At 43.3% G+C, this 19,436-nt stretch overlaps 1 protein-coding gene across 1 annotated transcript; it reads left to right on the forward strand.

The window, feature by feature from the left end:
- Nucleotides 1-344: 344 nt before the first annotated feature.
- On the forward strand, nt 345-17,121 carry CCDC62 (coiled-coil domain containing 62; the record flags this gene model as incomplete). The annotated part of the gene is made up of 13 exons (XM_081123634.1): nt 345-380; nt 2,433-2,625; nt 3,423-3,589; nt 4,477-4,578; nt 5,457-5,628; nt 7,134-7,235; nt 8,550-8,638; nt 8,990-9,105; nt 9,892-10,614; nt 12,659-12,806; nt 13,954-14,079; nt 15,757-15,846; nt 16,540-17,121. The coding sequence occupies 12 exons, from the start codon at nt 345-347 to the stop codon at nt 15,802-15,804; spliced, it is 2,022 nt and encodes a 673-aa protein (XP_080979760.1). The 3' UTR covers nt 15,805-15,846; nt 16,540-17,121.
- Nucleotides 17,122-19,436: the final 2,315 nt, after the last annotated feature.

The raw sequence follows: 19,436 nt of genomic DNA on the forward strand, positions 1-19,436 counted from the left end.
TCCCAGGTAAACCATCCGCGAATCCCAGGCCCGCCCCTGTAAGAACGAAAGGTCGCGAGAGCAGCGCGCGCCATCCGCCCGGCACGTGGTCGGACGAGAGCCAGCTTCCTGCTTCCGGTCGCGCGGCTGCCCAGGTATCGCGAGAGCGAGCGGGACCCCTTACGCCGGGCGGCGCGGGCGCGTTCCGCTGGGCAGGCGGTTTGGGGGGCGCGCTTCGCCTGCAGGGCTCGGGGCTCCGGGCTCGGGGCTCCCCCCGCCCCCCGCCGCTCCGGGCAGGCGCGCCTATGGCGTTTCTAAGGTGACGCTGAGCACAGCGACTTTCTCCGGGGGCGGAGGAAACGCCTATGAACCCTTCGGCGAGCTTCCTCAGCGGGCGCCAGGTGAGCGGCGGCGCGGCCCGGCCCGGCCCGGCCCGGCCCAGCGCGGGGGGCACGGGAAGGCGGACCTCGGGGCACAGCGTGCATTTGGGGCGAACTCGGGTGGGTTTTAGGCACGGTTTCGGCTTCAGGTGTAAAACAGGCCCCAGGGCGTCGAGGAAACAGGGCCGTCACATCCCGTTTCTTTCTCAGAAGAAACCTGTTGTCCAGCCCGGGCGCTGAGACCAGTGGTGGGACCAGGTGCTCGTTTCGTTCTCTTTTTTTAAAAAATATATTTTTTAATTGATTTTGAGAGAGAGGGAGAGAGAGAAACATATATGGGCTGCCTCCCTCACGCCCCCCAGAGGTCGAGCCCGCCACCTGGGCGTGTGCCCTGACCTGAAGCAAACCGGAACCGGAAACCTTCCGGTGCAAGGACCACGCCCAGCCAACTGAGCCACCGGGGCCGGGCCCCTGCTCGCTGCTTAGCGATAGCAGCGGGCGCGGGCAGAGTTGCTTTCTCTGCGCCACCGCGCTCCCCGGCCCCTATTCCGCTCCACGGTAACGTGCCAGTGGGGGCGCATCCTTATAACTCGGTGTTATGGGGAAAAAAGAAAAAAAAACAACCCTTGAAAGTGAGCTTGCCCAAGGTTCGCATTCATCGGTATAGGATGAGACGAACTTTTTCGTCTAGGTAGCCTGTGGCTTGTTTTCCGGTACTAGAATCTATGCTCCTTGGTGTATCCGCAGCCACTCGGTGCTCAGTAAGTATTTGTTGAATGGATGAAGGGCTTACCGAAGACTGCAATTCAAGTCTCCTAGATTTGGAATCCCTGGACTCCAAATTCCATTATTTTGTGTTTAGTTACAAGTAACTGTAGTTCATTCGTTTTTGTTGTTGTTTATTTACAAACAGTTCGTGTTTTTCAGAAAGCGGGAATGATGTGCGTGGGTCTTAAAGTAGCACGTTTAGTTCTGTGTTTCATTGACTGGGACAGTACCATATTTTGAAATGTAAGGAACAGTGTTAATAATAGTTTGTTGAGTGCCAGTGATGTGCCAAGTACTCCGAGGTGCTTTACAGAGAGCGTCTCTTTCGGAATCCACACAACCCTGAGGAGCCACAGTAGTGCTGTTATTACCATTTTACAGGGGAGGAAACGAAGGCCTACAGTGAAGTAACTTGCCCAAGGTTATAGAACCACCAAGTGGCTAATTCTGGATCCCCACTTAGGTCAGACCAGCTCTCCTGCACTAGACTTTAAAATGAAGTGAGCTTAAAAGGGAACTACTGTAGATAATTTTGGTAGGTATGAAAGTGGCATCGTGGTTATATAAAAATGTCCGTTTTTACAGATGCACACTGAAGTATGTATGAGTGAAATGTATTTTTTATCAACAAAAAGGAAAAAGAAAATTGAAACGCTGCAAAATCTTGATAATCGCAGGACCTGGGTTCTGAGCACGTGGGAGTTTATTGTGCTGTTTCTCTGTCTTCTGTGTATGTCTGAAAATCTTTCTTTACAAAATTTGTTTTTTTAATAGATATGTTGAGTTTGGACCAGACCCAATATGAAATTGTTCTTGGTAGACTGAGTGTGTACAGATGTGTTAGATGTTATGAAAACTATTTACTTTTAACCAGTAATTGTTTCATGTTTCCCTTCACTTAATTGCTCCAGAATTGCTGGGGCAAGGTGAGGGGTAATGTTGATTGACACAAGGAGAGGGTTGACAGCAAAGAAGAAAAATGCAGAGACGGGTTCATTTGTAACTGGAGGGTTGACAGCAAAGAAGAAAAATGCAGCGACGGATTCATTTGTAACTAGCCAGTAGAGGTTTTACAAACGGTCCCACTTTTTCAGTGGTGTGTGTGGTATGAGGCAGTGCAGAGTAGGTGTGAACGTGTTTTAAATACACAGTTTTGACGCCATGTTATAAACTGAATAAAACTTGGTTGACGTAACTACCTTCCATTGGCAGCAAAAGCAGATATAATTATTTGGGAAATATGCTTTGGCTGTTTTATGCTATTGATTAGTCTTATTTTGATGTGAAACTGCTTTCTGTGATTAGAACATCGGGTCAGAGGTTGAGGTTTCCACTATCGAGAAACAACGGAAAGAGCTGCAGCTGCTCATCGGAGAACTGAAAGATCGCGATAAAGAGCTCAATGACATGGTCGCGGTGCATCAGAGACAGCTTCTTTCGTGGGAAGAGGATCGGCAGAAAGTGTTGACTTTGGAAGAACGTTGCAGCAAACTAGAAGGTCAGAAATGCACCCAGCCACATCTGTTCTGCACTTCCATAGGCTAGCACATTGAAAGGGCTCCCGTGAGCGATAGAGAAGGAACCTCCCAGCACAGTACCTACTGTCCTGGAATCTGTGTCACTGAAGCTAGGAAGACCCTGTGAACACTCTCAGTCGAACACACAAACACAATGTGAGTTAAAGTAGGGCGAACAAAGCACTTAAATGTAGAAAGAGTGCTGGCTCCAGCTCCAGCTAACATGGAGTGTTAAGAGTGACCCTTTAGGCCCAGCCAGGTGTGGCTCAGCGGTTAAGCATTGACCTAGGATCCAGGCGATCGGGGTTCGATTCTCGGTGAGGGCACATGCGAGCCGATCAGTGACTCTCATCATTGATGTTTCTATCTGTCTCTCTCTCCCTCTCCTTTCCTCTCTCTGAAATCAATAAAGATATATATTTTTTAAAAAAAAGTGACTCTTTAGGAATTTGTGGGTTTTTTTGAAAAAAACATTGATTGTTTTGAGAGAGAAAGAGAAACATCAATCAGTTGCCTCCCGCACGTGCCCCGACCAGGGATTGAACCCACAACCTGGGTATGTGCCCTGACTGGGAATCAAACCTACCACCTTTTGGTGTACGGGATGACACTGCAGCCACTGAGCCACACTGGTCAGGGCTGGAATAAAAATTTTTAAAAGAAGAATTATCTTAAAAATATTCTTTAGCACAATTACTTTTTAACCATGTGTTGGAAAATAATGCATTTTAAGCTTCAGATCTGATCACAAATAAGTTACTGATGAAATTTCCCTCAGGTGAACTACATAAAAGAACTGAGATCATCAGGTCACTCACGAAGAAGGTAAAAACCCTGGAATCTAATCAGATGGAATGCCAGGCAGCTCTTCAGAAGACTCAGCTCCAGCTCCAAGAAATGGCTCAGAAGGCAACCCATTCCTCTCTCCTCTCCGAAGACCTTGAGGTCTGTTTTATTCTATGACCAGCTGCACTAGCCCAAATTCTGTTTGTGTTTCAGTTGTTGAAGATTTAAATGTAAATGTTTCCATCAAAAATGCGTATGCATGTGTATGAATGTACATCTGTCCATCGTCATGGTCTCGCGTTCATTGTACTGCTCTGTTAGCTGTCTGTCTTGGAGATGAGGCTTCATTACAACCCTTTTCTAACTGTGGGGCCATTTGGTTTAGTAGCATCTATCATCATCTTACAGTCTGAGAGCAGTATCACCAAGTTTTTGGCACTTCAAATTATGCTTTCTAAAGAACCGTGTCTTACCTGACATGATAAACAGATACCTACCCCACGTTAGGCGCGTACTGGGGATAAAATCTGTAAGACTGATTTTTCAGTTTCTAGTTGTAGCAGGTGATTCATCAGCTATTTTTTGAGCTCATGCTTTATGAGAGGCACGGAGAGAGCCGCTTTTTTCTGTTTCATCCTTCATATTCGTGTTTCATAGTGATGTTCAGTATAGATTTCAGTAATACAACAGGTCTTAATAATGTATAATAATAGGACAGCATTGCATGCCTTTTTCCATATTTTTTTCCGGACTACTATAGTAGAGGGTTTCTAGCTATAAACTAAGTAAAAACTATTTTAGAATCTTTTGACATGTTCCATTGAAAAATGGGAGTATTTCGGTCCACGTGGGCTGAGAGGATGCTAGAGGTAGTGGAGGAATAGTGTTTGTCTCCTTTTGATAATTCCTTACTTAGCCCACTTTGTTTCTAAAAAAGAGTTATACAAAGAAAAAACGAAACAAGAATAAGCAGAGTGTGGGTGCTGATAGTAATGAAAGCTTTTAAATGACTCCTGCATTAGTGTTTATTTGTTGTTCCCTTACAGGCTAGAAACGAAAATCTCAGCAACACATTAGTGGAACTTTCTGCTCAGGTGGGACAGTTACAGGCTCGAGAACAGTCTCTCACTACAATGATAAAGCTAAAGGTAATTCAGAATAATGATACTGCCTCCATTCGCCAGAGCTTTGTCGTTCATGAAGTATAGTCACATACATGACCTTTCTTAAATCCCATAGCTATGCAGGTAGAGCTACCAGTGTTGCTCTTTTTTTTCTTTTTTTGAAAAAAAAATATCTTTATTGATTTCAGAGAGAGGAAGGGAGAGGGAGAGAAAGAGATAGAAACATCAATGATGAGAGAGCCATTGATCGACTGCCTCTTGCATGCCCCCAACTGGGGATCGAGCCCGCCACCCAGGCATGTTCCCTGACCGGGAATCGAACCCCAGTCTCCTGGATCCTAGGTTGATGCTCAACCACTGAGCCACACCTGGCTGGGCATCTTTTTTCACATTCTCAATTTAGAGATGAAACAAGTTTAAAATGATGCCCTCAAGGCACTGGGAGGGGAGGCAGGACTCCACTGGTGGTTTCTGTCTCCAAGACCCATGCCGTGATCTAGGGTGCCTGGATTAGCTCGTTTTCTTCTGAGGGATCCATGTTAGGTCTCATGAAGTCATTGGCACTGTTCATTTTGTTTTTTTTAATGGAGAGAAAAACTGTTAGGTTCTAAGTTTTCTGAGACAGTAAGCTATGGTGGGTCATGCTGGTTCCTGGGGCCAGCTGGTTGGTTCAAATGGGAGTTCCATCACTAACTAGTTGTGTAATGGTGGGCAGTTTACTACTGACTCATAGGTCACTTGGGGGATAAACATAGCACCTACCTCAGAGAGTTACTGTGCAGATTAAATGAGTTAACACATGAAACCTGGCACACAGTGACATCTTAATAAATGCAATCTTTTTGTTTTGATTAGTTGGAATTTAAAAATCTTCTGTAACAGTTTTCAAATTTGGTTTTCAGGACAAAGATATTATTGAGGCAGTCAATCACATTTCAGACTGTTCGGGGAAATTTAAATTGTTAGAGCATGCTTTGCGTGATGCCAAGATGGTGGAGACTTGTATTGTGAAAGAAAAGCAAGACTATAAGCAGAAATTGAAGACCCTTAAGGTTGAAGTCAATAAACTAAAAGGTAAGGAAGAGACGTAAGTGTAGGCATTCTATCCTGGCAATGTATTTCTTCATTCGGGTTCACTTAATCTTGTAATCGAGAGTAGGTCTGTTGGTGGCTCTGGGTCCTCCTTGGAAATGTGCATCTCATGTGTGTAGCATCATGCTGCTGTTTCTGTGTTACAGGATAAATCATAGAGTTGGGGCAACTGCATAATGCATGATCTTTGTTAAAGAACCCTGCTTTGGCTGCACCAGTCAGTCGGCTACTACTGATACTGCTCTGTAACAACCAGCAACAGTATCTCAGGGGCAGGCAGTAGTGAGCCTTTGTTACACTCATGGGTCAGGAAGCTGATGGGAGTTGGCTGATCTCGGTTGGGCCCCGCAGAGCTGCTCATCTGGGGCAGTTTGCTTCACGGGCTCATCTCCTCACCAGTAGGCACTTCCTCCCATAGTGAAGGCCGAAGCCTAAGAGAGGAAGCAGAAGCGGGAGGACCTGACACCATCACTTCCCACAAACCGTAGTATGGTGGGAGTTACCCTGCCTCTGTCCTTGTGGGGTGTCTAATGAGGTAGGAAGTTGCTGTTGAAATTGTGTGAGCATATTGTGGCTGGTTAAACTTAAAAGACTCAGTCTTCTTCTTGTGATGCTCTGACTTGGGGCAGATCATAGGTTTTGTCTCCCATTTGTGGCTTCAGCTAGAACCACGACCATCTGGTAAGCCCTTGACATCAGGGACAGACTGTCTTCTTTGTTTGGACCTGCTGTTAATAGCATGACCCCTAGGGTACACTGTAGGCATTTGATAAATGTTTATTGAATACCATGTATACCTAGGTAAGGTATTCAAGTAAAAAGTCTATATTTCATTATTAATGCTTTATTTTATAAATTGGATATTTATTCATACTTTTTAAAAAAAAGAAAAACAAGGTAATGGGTAGTGGACTAGAGAGTGAGGGGAAAGACTCAGTTTGGGTGGAGAGAGAAGGCATCTTTCAGGAGAACACCCGAGCTGAAACTTGGGTGATGGAAGAACTAGCCATGTGAAGAGCTGGCCAGGAACCTCCCAGGTGGAGAAACAGCAAATGCAAAAGCCCTGGTGGGTTTTGAGGTTGGAACATGTTAAGGAACAGAAGGAAAGGAGGGAGAGTGACAGGCCAGGCTGGGCCAGCAGGTCTTGTTTGAATTTCATCCTAAGTGTGGTAGGAGGGCTTTTAACAGAGAGGTGACATGAGCAGATTTTTATTTTGAAAAGACGGCCCTGATTGCTCCGTGGACAACAGGCAAGGCTCGAGCAGGGAGACTGGTCAGGTGAGAGACAGCAGAGCCTTGGTCAGGGTCGTTGCCAGGGGTGCAGCGAGCTGCTGGATGTGAGCCATGTCTTGGCTGTGGATTCAGCAGGACTTCTGTTCATTGGAGGGGTGCTCAGGACAGGACAGGACAGGAGAGGCAGCCACTGTGCGTATTCTCGGATCTGCTGTTGATCTGAGAACTTGCTTTTCTTCCTTCTGTTTGTGAAGAGGACCTAAATGAAAAGACGACAGAAAACAATGACCAACGAGAAGAGATCATTCGCCTCAAGCAGGAGAAGAGTTGTCTGCACGACGAATTGGTTTTTACCGGTAAAAATAAATAGTTTAAGTGACTGAACAGATAGATATTTGTATCCTAAGCTTTCTATGATACTACTACGGCAGGCTAAAGGAATTATGTTGCCCTTAAAATAGTTTTTTCTTTTTTTTTAACCACCCTTTGAGGGATGGAGAGGGACCAGGCAGGGACTTAAATCTGTAACAATGCCTCCCAGTTAACAGTCTCCTCTTCTGTAAAATGAGCTACCCTCCCTCCCAGCTTGAACGCATGACTATACTTCTCACTAAAAACTCATTAAGACTCTTATGAACTGAAGGAAGATTGTTTATACTTTTGCAGATATTATATAAACATTAGCAATTTAACATTTTTCCACTTTGCAAATAGATCACCTGTAATTATGGTTGGAAAACTATTCATGTGTTTTGTTACATCAGGTTAACCCTAAACTAATAATGTTGGGGACGAATTTTTCATGATTCAAAAGCTAGTTTGTCAGTTAGATTTCACTTTGGCCCCCTTCTGATAAAACTTGCGTTCCCTCCCCCCCATACTCTCCCACGCTTTACCCCTCCCCCGCCTGCCTCAATATCTGTTTCCACTAGTGAAAACCTCTCCTTTCTCTACTCCCAGTTGAGAATCACTGATATGTAGGTCTTATTTCTATCCCTGCCAGCCAAGAGGATTTTATTAGGCTTTCATTTTGGTAGTTTGTACTAGGAAAATCATAGATTTGGAGGTAAAATTCCAAATAGTAATTAAAATTTTTTTTGTCTACTCACACCTACCTTCAATGCCTTGCCTTCTAGGAAGAGAATACATTTCTATAAAGTGAAGAGGGCAAAATGCAATATTTTATTTTAAAAATTTCAAATAAATTGAATTCTTAATTTGAATCTCATGTGCAAAATATGGCTTTCTACCACTAGAGGTCACTGTTTCCATTATTGGGATTGCTGTTTCAAAGTGATGTCTTCTATTGCTAAAGATATATATAGATATATTAAAGACATATCTATATTAGTAGCTTCAGAGCTAAATTCAAACGGTCTTTGGATCAGCATTTGTGTGCCGGGCACTCTGCTATTTTCCAAGAATCTCACAGGCCTAGAGAATTTAGTACCATACAAATGCTATGAATGAAATGCTATGGGAGGTCAGGTGGTTCTAACAGTCTCTTTTCTTTTTGATTCACCAATTTTTTACTCTTAATCCTATTATGATTTTTAAAGTAAGGCATATGGAGTTTGTTAGATAATACTCTAATGAGCCCATTGGGACATGAAGAGGCCTATGTTGTATGGCCGATGAAAAATATCTTAATAATACTTTTTATTTAATAGTGGAGAGAGAGAAAAGGAAAGACGAGTTGCTTGATATTGCAAAGTCAAAGCAAGAGCGTATGAACGCGGAGCTGCATAGTCTGAGGCAGGTACGTCCCCAGTTTCACTCTTTCTACTATTAGGTGGGAGACGTTTAGGAACAAACAGCAAGTTAGGGAAGTGTGTGTCTGTTGATTTCGTTTGTGGTGCTTTTGGAATCCCAGCTACATTAGATATGTATCATATTTAGTATAGCAGAGAGGGCCTTGTTTATGGTAATTAAATGTGAGGAGACTAGTTATACGAACAAATCTCCATGCTGACACAGGAAAAAAATAAAAGCAGCATTTTTAACATTTCTCTAGTCAACATGTGATCTGTTTTAATATTTGAAAGTACCCAATTTTTGGCTGAATTTAGTTTTGTTATACTTTATATTGACTTACCAATATCTACGGCAGATTTATGTAAAACAACAGAGTGATCTACAGTTTCTGAATTTCAATGTGGAAAATTCTCAGGAGTTAATACACATATATAACTCAAGGATGGAGGAATCAAAGGCCGTGGAGTCCAGGTAACCTTAGGAAGATGCTGTTAACATGATCTTGTATTTATTCCATCATTCAGTCAGTGTTTGTTCAGTGCTTGCTGTGGGCCAGCACCTACTATCCTCTATGTGGTAGGGAAGAAACCTAGGTGAGATAATAATGATCATTTTAACCCTGGGTTGTGGTGAGACCTGAGCTTAGAATTTTAGGCATGACTCTAATTTAGCCATTTGATAAACAATATTCATTGAACACTAACTGTGTGTCTGTTATGTAGAAGGCTTTGAATTAAAGTAGAAACTACAGGGATGAATTCCTTGTTTGTTCATTCAGCACTCAGTATTGTAGGCACTAGGCTAGGAATAGGGCAAATAAAGATACACAGGTCCAGCCGGTGTGGCTTAGTAGTCGAGTGTCAGCCTGTGTACCAAGAGGTCTTGGGTTTGGTCAGGGCACATGCCTGGGTTGTGGGCTTGATCCCCACTAGGGGGCCTGCAGGATGCAGCCGGTCTATGATGCATAGATGTTTCTGTCTCTTCCTCTCTCTCTCTCAAATCAATAAAAACATTTTAAAAAAAAAAGACATAGGGACAGGATACTCGCCTAAAAGAAGTGATGCCAAGAATGCTGTACATGGCTGCAGGAGAAGCTCAGCTAGTTAAGGGCGAGCTCTGCTCTTACTTTGATTTTCCTGTTAATAGACAAATGGGTCTTACTAGGATTTAGGTCAGCTAATGAGGTTGGGGTGAACTATTGAGAATGACAGTATCGAGTGTGTCTTATAACTTCCGTTTTTTGTGATGCCACCGTAGCAGAGACATGTGTTTATCTGACCTTGAAAATAACCACCCAAAAGTCGATATTAAGAGGGAGAAATATCAGAAGTCACTGATTAAGGACCAGAAATTTGAGACCACGTTGTTTCAGCAAAATAGGCCAGACAAGAGCTCTTGCGATGTGTGCAAAGAGAAGAAGCTGCAGGTTAATACTTCGTTTGGGGAAAAAGTAATTGCTATCTCATCTCTGTTTGCAAAAGACTTAACGGAGAAACAAAAGTCTTGGTCTCCAGGAGGAAAACTCCAGATCGAACCCCAAAACAAAAGCACATTTTGCAAGATCCATGCAAGGTCCCCCAAAGGTGATGGACTCAGGGTTCAGACGGATGAGAAACAGCTCTCAGAAACACTGGCCCTATCTGATGAAAAGCCATGGCACGATGTCAGTGTGTACCTGGGCCTGTCCAACTGCTCTGCTTCAAAATGGCCAGAGAAGCTGGATGCCGAGTGCCAAGACCCCACAGGGAGATCGGGATTCTCGTGTTGCCATAAAAACGAAGCCTGTCTGGGTGAGAACGACGCGTGTGAGTTCAGATGCTGCCACCCGAGCAGCTTCGTCGTCGAAGCCCCAGGCCAGATGTCCGATGTGGAGTGGATGGGCATCTTCAAGCCCTCTCGACGGCAGGGAGTTGTTTGCCACAAGGCCATGTGCACTTGCACCGAGAGTGCCAGCCGGACAAAAGACAACTCTTCCCCGAGGTTAGTGAGGTTTCACGTTGTAATGCCCAGGGAGCCCCCCACAGTGCAGTAGCCACTGTGTTTGCAGACAGGTGGTATTAGAGATAACCTGTTTCCTCTCATCATAGCACAGGCTGTTGAGTTTTTGTTTTCCCCCAAAAAATATGTTTTTACTGATTTGAGAGAGAGAGAGGAAGGGAGAGGGAGAGAGAGAAACATCAATTGGCTGCCTCCTGCCCACCCCCTACTGGGGATAGAACCCACAACCCGGGCATGTGCCCTGACCTGGAATTGAACCGGTGACCTTCTGGTGCATGGGACAATGCTCAACTGCTGAGCCACACCGGCCAGGGCGGCTGTTGAGTTTTTTATTGTGCGGAGACTGAACTAGATTCCAGTGAAAAGCTGTACCTAGGACAGCCTCTGAGGCAAAGGTTTTGCTTAAAAACCAAGCCAGTTGTCATGAGTTGGGCAAATATGTTTTATTTAAAACAGGTGATTCACTTGACGCTGCTCTGGGGCATTCCTCACCTGGGAGGGTTTGGGTGGATAAGCTATGTCTCTGTCCAGACTGAATGCATTACCTGCGCCCCAGATAACGCTCTTCTCCAGGGTTGCCCCCATACTGCACATCCAGCTGCTCCTGCCTTTGTGTTCACTGTACATTTCCCAGACATTCTTATTCTTCAAAATCATGGGAAAAAAAGAGTACTTGTATGTAACAGGTTGGCAAAGTTATTTAAGAGAGGAAGATGGGTTAGTTATTAGCATAAACTGCATATGAGTTATTAGCATATATGCATTATTCAGGCTCCTTGGATTGTCAGAATGGCTGAATTTTGCGGTCAGGTGGCCCTATTCAACCTTAAGTTACAGAAAAGACAGTTTTTATATTGAGGGCCTTTGACTTTTGTAGGACTTTATGACTAAATTTTTTTTTCTAGTGTTTACATTATTTGAATTGTCCTTTGGCTCTTGGAAACCTGAGCCATTTAAAGTCATACAGGGAATTATTCCATCAGTTGCAGAATTTTAAGATATTGGTTGTCACACTAAGTGCTATGTATTCATACTTGGTTTCTGAAGACCTTTAGATCATGGTAACTGAGCAGGACACCACCTCACAGACTACACTACTGAGCAGGAACACCCGTATATTACGGGAAAAGCTGTGTCAGATGATTTTAAGAGCACAGTGGACGTATATTAAATTTACGTACAAAAGAAATCCAAATTTAAATCCGGAGTTTTCTTTTGAGGCGGTCGTGACCTCCCTGGCTTGAAGTAGTTGGAGTGACTCCTTGTTGGGCCAGCAGAGGCACATGCTGGGCATCGCATGACAGGTAAGTGACTGAGTAGAGAAAATAATTCTATTTTTTTATTTTTCTTAGATCATGAGACCTTGTGTACCTACTCTATTATCTGACTGAGTGCTTACATCTGTACACCATTCCATTTGATAATAGAGGTTACCTGTGGAGGGAGAAGCCACGGCAGCCTGCTCTCACCTAGTTAGTTACAGGTGATATGGCGGGAGGAGGGCTGTTGCCTCCCGTTAGTGCCAGAGCAGCTTTTGTTATTAACTCCAATAACACACCCAGAAGCTTAGCTGCATGTGTCTGTTCTTTGATTTGGAGAAACTATAGAATTAATGAGCTACAACAATGCCATTCTACTTTCACAAAAGGACTTCTAAATACCATTAACAGAAATTGGTCTCACAAACCAAAAAACTAAAATTTTTACAAATTATACTGTTTTCCCCCTCCTTTTTGGTTGCTTCTATCCCTGAGCCACCTTTTTTGGCGGGGACAGGAGGGGAATTCTCTATTCTATAGTTACCTTTTAAGAATTTTGTTTTATTATTGCAAAGGGTATGCATTAACTTATCGTATTTTACTCAAATGTTCTGTTCAGATCTGTAATCTACTCAAAATTGGGCCTCCATTAAAAAAGAGAAGCAACCTTTTCTTTGTCTTGTTGAGATACTTTTAAGTGTAAGATTATTGGTGACATGTGTTCGATACCGTTTTAAGGTGGCTCTCTTTATCTGGTTTTCTTACAGCGAGCTCATTGCCATCCAGCACTCCCACTGTTTGGGTGCTGTCCTAAGAGAGGAGGAGAAGTTGGTGGAGACAGAGTCCTCTTCTGATAGAAAGAACTCACCTAGGATTTTGTTCCTGAACAAAGATGTGGCGTTGCCCAGTGAAAAGGTTTGTATTTCACTCGGAAATGCCCAGCTTGTTTGTAAGAGTTAAAAACTGGAACAACCCAAATACACATTAGTAGATGAATAAACCGGTCTGTTTACAATGGGGGACTTCTCTGCAACGCAACAAGAAGAAATGATTGTTTACACACACAAGATAATTATGCTGAATGAAAGAAGCCAGACAGACATATGAATGTGTTTATATCAAATTCTTTCTGTAACCTCTGGTGACAGAAAGCAGATCAGTAGTTGCTAGGATCAGGGGAGGGACTCACAGGGGCAGCAGTTCCCACGGGGCATAGGTGTGAGGAATGCACTCCCTAGTCATGTGGGAATGGTCATGGGTGTGCACTTGTCAGGACCCATCAGGCTGCACGGTAATTACACAGTTCATTGTATGTTAGTTCTACCTCAAAGCTATTAATCTTCCAAGCCATAAATAATGAGGGGAAATATTAGCTATGGCCTTTCTTAGCTCTTGAGAGACCCTTTTTCAATGTTTGCACCGTTTTTTTTGAGGCAGTGTATGACATTGTGTGCCTGTGTTGTCCACTCATGTACGTGTGTGTGCGCGTGCGTGTGTGCATAGTCAGTATATATTCATTAGGTATTTATTAACCATATTCCAAATCTAGATCAGTAGTGATCTTTGTTCATGCGAAATTAGAAATTAATTTTTCTTAATGAAAAAATTAGTCTCAGTGCTTTGAGAGGAGTTGGCTAAAAATTCAGATCCCAGGGTCGAAAATTGAACAAGAACAAACTAAGGCACATGTCCACATAGTTTAAAAAGCTTATGAGCCTTTAGTGCTAAAGTTGCATTTTGCAAGTGTCCTGACATTCTAACTATGGCTTTGGCAAGTTGATTTAGGAGAGCTAAACCATGCCTGGGATTTTTTCATCACATGGACATTACTAATTAGTTGTAGTAAGGTCTGTTTCAATCAAATTATTTAGCCAAGTAGGTTCTAAGAAATAAATGGGATTTGGTTATTCTAATACATACTTAATGGCCTATTTTGATACATAATAACCTAAAGAAAAATTAACGGATAGTTAATGCTTGTATATTATATCAATTTTGTAAACATAAACATTTGAAAATGCTTCTTGATTTCCTGGATGCTTACCTTGCACTGTCTTCCCAGGACGATTTTTCTCCCACCAGTAAGCTGCAGCGTTTGCTGGCAGAGTCTCGCCAGATGGTGACGGACCTGGAGTTGAGCACCCTGCTCCCCATCAGCTCTGAGAGTGCCAGCAGCGCTGCCAAAAAGGTACGGCTTCCCCTCTCCACCCTGCATGTAGTACTGTACCTGAGCGCTGCGCTGAGTCCTTGTGCACCAGTGTCTGGTCGGGCAGTGAACGAGGCTTTGTCTCTGTCTCTGAGGGAGGTGGCAGTACATTGGTATTTTGTTGTTTTGGGTTTTTTTTGTGTGTTTTTTTTAAGCACACTGGTTTTGAGGAAGAAAAAGTCATACTCAAATGTCACTGCACCCAAACTTCCTCTTTCGAATTACCTGGGCATAGAAAAAAAAAATTCTTGGGGATTGAAACAAACATTTTATTATAGAAAATTTCAAATACAGAAGTAGATGAATGCTACATTCAGAGACCTTTGGCAACCATCAACTTTCTGCCATTTTTTTGTCTCTGTCCATATGTGTTTCCTCCTAGACATCATTTTACTCAAAAATACCTCGTTATGTGTCTTTAACAAATAAGTACTTTTTAAAAAAAAAAAATCTTTATTGATTTCAGAGAGAGGAAGGGAGGAGAGAGAGAGAGAAACATCAATGATAAGAGAGTCATTGATCGGCTGCCTCCTGCATGCCCCCGACTGGGGATCCAGCCCACAACCCAGGCATGTGCCCTGACCGGGAATTGAACTGCCATCTCCTGGATCCTAGGTCGAAGCTCAACCCACTGAGCCATGCCCAGCCAGGCTCTGGGGTATATTATTAAGTGAAAAGAAGTGAGACACTGAAAGGTTCACACAGTGTTTCCCATGTGTATGAAAGGGGGTGGGAATATGGTTTTTATTTTCAAACCATGTCAGTGTATTTACTATTGAAAAAATAGCAATAACTTAAAAACAGAGAGAAGGAAAGAGTAGGGCACAGCACAGCTGACCCCATCCCCTTCCCCACAGCAGCCTCCTGCGTGCCTGAGGTGTGGGCGTGGGGAGGGACTTGGCCTGAAACTGAACTTGTAGTTTTGGCTGGCACACGGGCAGGATGTCCTCATTGCTAGTTTGAGACTAGGTGTCATCTGACAGGGTCTTCACTTCATGGCAGGCCAGTAAAGGCTAGGAATCCCTTTTAAAATCATGTTTTCAAGTGAACAAAGTACAATCCATCTGATTGTAAGAGACATAGGAAGGCGTTTGAGTAGAGAGAAGGCAGCAGGGTAAAGCAGGGAGGTCTGCAAGCACCCAGCACTGTTCAAACATAGGTGCCATGGGGGGGAAGCGGCTGGCGGGGGGCTCACCTACAGGCTGAAGTTTACCTCCTGCGTCTGTAGGGGTCATCCTCCTCTTTCCTTTTTACCCCCTTTTTTAAAAATACCCCCCCAAACACCTAACAGTGCTGACTAAGCCCTCAGTAGGCACTTGAATGAAGGCAGAGCACGTAAGGTTGTTGATTCTTAGTGATGACCATTGTCTTCAATAAGGACTTGCTGCTCAGTCTCTAGGAAGGCTGACGTGATAATTAGCAGAGTTCAGCTGCAACACTGACGTACAGCAAACGGTGGTGTCCTAGCTCCACCGTGAGACCCGGGGCCCCACCCAAATAGGAAATCAGTAGTCCTGGTTGGACGGAAGGATGGTAGTTGTATGGAGTTCCTTCACTGTATTTAATTCATCCCTGAGGTCTTTTCAAGGTATATCTATATTGTCTTAAGTATTTTCTGGCTTTTCTGTCCTGGTTACTAATTTGGGAGTTGTTTTGTAGAACTTGGAAGCCTCAGAAGAGTCAGCTCAGAAAAACACCTCTCAGTAATTGAAGAAAACAAAAGTCCACTTCAGCATGCAGTATTCGTGGGTAAGTCACCTTTGTGTATCTCGCTTTCTATCTCAATGGAGATTTAATGAGTAACCTGGGAACACTGATAAGGTGGAGTTAAGGCCCCACGTTTGTTTAACCTGCAATTCTTTCTCTTTTGTGTGACCTATTTATACATACCTTCTAAATTTAATCAGGGTAAAATGTCAGTTACTTGTAAGAGAAATGGAGATCAGAAAAGTTATTGTTCTCAATACCTAGAATTTTAAATCTAAGGCAGTGACCACATAGAGCTTTCGAAATCTGAATCTGAATGAACACCTCATCTGAATGTCTGGAAAGAAGTCTCTTCATGGGTTTCATGCTCCAGAAAGAAGGTTTATTGACCTAGTAAGCCCTTTCTCGATTTGTGTTTCCTGCTATCAAACCTTACTGTCACATGCAGTTTCCATAGAACCCAGTGTAAGCTAAAAGGTATTAATTATTTTAGTTGTTTTCAATGTAAACAGAAGAGCATTTTAAAAACTCTGAAAACAGAAAGTGTTAGTAGTCTTCTCCTTTTCTTCCTCTCTCCTGTTCCTTCGCACTCTCCGCTGAGTTTCCGTATTTGTAATATATTGCATGACCTTATGTTGATGAAAATCAGGATACAGTTAATTTTTAGAGACTGAGAGCTCCTAGCACATGGTCTAGCATCATTGATCTTACTAACTCCAGGTTTCCTTCCTACAGAAGCTGGTTTCTCATCTCTGCGGAAGGCAGGAAGCAGCCTTCAATACCTGGTACTTAACCTTGAGAACAAAAGGACTGTCATCCCTCATAAGCAGCATTTCATACCAAAGGGGAGCAGAAACCAAAAGTTAATTTTTAAACACGTATATTTTGTTTGTTTTCAAGTTGACCATTTGCATATATCAGAAATATTTCTCATGTGTAAGAAATCAGACCTTACTCTGTGTTGTGGATACACAAACTTGGAGTTATGCTAAGGGAGAAACAGACTTCCCTGTGTTTCAACCAGTCACAAGAAGCCAGCTCCAGATACAGGAGAAACGGTACTCTCTCCTCTCGTCTCCCCTCTTGGTTCCAGCTCTGGCCAGGGCTGTGTACATAGACATAAAGTGGTATGTAGTTGTCCCATTGACTAGCACAAACAACAGCTTGCCGAAAGATCAAGTTTTATATGCCTTTTTAAAAATTAAAGTCTAAAACACTTCTGTTTTAACTTGTAATTTAATTTTTTAAAGAATATACTATGTGCCTCTCTGTCCTTCTAAGAGAATTGATCAGCTTCAGTCAATAAAATATATTTTTAATAATAAGTTTATTTGGTTTCTTTTTATCACACAAGAGTGAAACGAGGAAGGCTGGTCACTTGAAACTGAACCTGGCACATTAACTTCCTCAGGAATGGGGACAGGTCTTTAAGCACTTTAGACATCAGAGTTCTGCTGTGCTGTGTAAACGCCCCTTTGTTCAGGGGCTCTAGGGCCACTTCAGAGGTGATTTTCAGGAGAGCAGAGAGGCCACTCCATGGAGCCTTTTTAGTTAGGGTGCTGAAAAGAGAAATGGGTGAGGTTTGGCTGTGTTCTAGACAAATGCTTGCTTTTCCCGTCTGGGCAGGCTGCTTGGTACCAAGCAGATCTGAGAAAGGGATGGTTGATCCTGAACTCTCACCCCCAAGTCAGAAACCTATGATATCCCGGCAGAGGCTGCTTCCCATCTGAGAGTCAAATGTGAACATTCTCTTTATGATACGATCGGATTTCTCTTCATGCCACATGTCAACCTGCGTGGAAAGAACACCGATTAGGTGTTTCAGGAACTAAATTTCAGGAATAAAGGATTTAAAAAGTAAAAAATTATTTTGTGGCTAAAGTGAGTATTAATTTTTATTGTATGTTTATTAAAGCTGGAGAGAGTGAAACAAAGGAAGGGCTTATAATAGAAGAGGCAAGATCACAGCAACAGGAGTGGGCCTAGGTGAGGCTGCCCTGGCCTTTTAGAAAGAAAGCCACAAAGGCAGAAGTGGGCCAGCTGGGCTGTGTGGGCTCTGCAAACAAGTTACAGAGGCAAAGGAGGGCCCTTGGAGACAGGTTCGGGGGTTAGCCTGGGACACACTGCTGCTCACTGCTCCCCTGGTCGCAAATCTGGGGACTCTCAGAATTTAGGAGAAAGAAAGCAAAGACATTTTTTTTTCTTTTTGTGGCTAAAGTTATTTAAATGTGAGCAATTTCTTCTTAAAGAGAAGCAGTCTCAGTATGTTTGAAATAGTTGCAGGATAAAACTAGATTTTAGCATTTATGTTTTGTGTAACTTATATCCTTTATCTTGAGAGGAGGCAACTGAATTATAGTAGAATTTGCCTCCCAGAAATTCAGCCATCAGAAGAAACTGATAAAAGGGTATTTTTAGAATTTGTGGGAACAGATCTTTTCAACAAATAGAAATACCCCAAAAGAAAGAAATCCTGAATCAAAGTAATACAGAAACACTAAAAACAGTCTTACTTAAAAAGTGCTAATAGAATTGAGAGGCCCTGTGGGGTAAGGTTAGTTCAATTCAGGAACACGGCTGAGGTTTGAAACCTTATGCATGCCTTGGACACTCGATCCTGGAGTTTTCCTTGGTGGCCTAGACCTGAGGTCTTTTCCCCCCTCTGTTGAGATACCTGTAGCTACGCAGTTGTTTCCAAGTAGTGCACCTTAGTTCCTCTCGAGCCATTTGAGAACGATTTTATTAGCATCCATTTCAGGAAGGTTCGTCATTCTAGGCCTTAAACAATAGTCTCAGCAACCACTTCATAAGGCATGGAAAACGGTGATAAGATCGGATTAAGAAGCCAGACATATTAACCAGGACCACAGCTGACAAGGTGGATAAAAAACCAGCATGGTCTTTGAGAGAAGTTTATCAAATGAAAAAGACACGGTCCCGTAAGAATGATTTCTGGGTTCTCAGCCAAATGCACACTCAGAAGATCTAACAAAAAAAGGAAATGATTTGAGCACACGGTAAGTACTGCTTTGCTGGCCACTACAGAAGACACACAACAGTGAGCAAAGCAGACTCCGTGCCTGTTTACAGTCTAGTGGGGGAGAGAGACCGTAATGAAATAATCACAAACAGGTCACGGAGAGCTGGTAAGTGCTATGAAATAAAGCTTTGAGCAATGCAACAGGCGGCAACTGAGGCATAGGGCAAGGGCGGAGGGTTCAGAGAAGGCTTCCCTGAGGAGGTGACATCTGAATTAAGAAATGATAGGTGAGTAGGCAAACAAGAGGAAGAGCATTCCAGACAGTATGTTCAAAGGCCCTGAGGTGCAAGGAGTGTGACATACTTTCAGGCCTGATGGACCAGGATGGCGCAAGATGAAGCTGGACAGAGAGGCCAGGGCCTCACGTGTCCATGAGGCAGTGTGGGGATTGCAGCAGCAGCATTTTAATAAGCAATGACGTCAACTCTACTGCGTATTACCTCCTTGAATTTTTTTGGAAACAAAGCCTAACTCATATCACAAATGCTTTGCCTTTGTAACACCCTGAGGGGAGCATTAAACAGCCCTGGAGACATCAAAGCAGTGCCCTGATTCTGATGGTACGGAGTCTTGGCCCATCAGAGTCAGCACT

Source organism: Miniopterus schreibersii (genome assembly GCF_964146895.1).
Source record: "Miniopterus schreibersii genome assembly, chromosome: 20".
Lineage (NCBI taxonomy): Eukaryota > Metazoa > Chordata > Mammalia > Chiroptera > Miniopteridae > Miniopterus > Miniopterus schreibersii.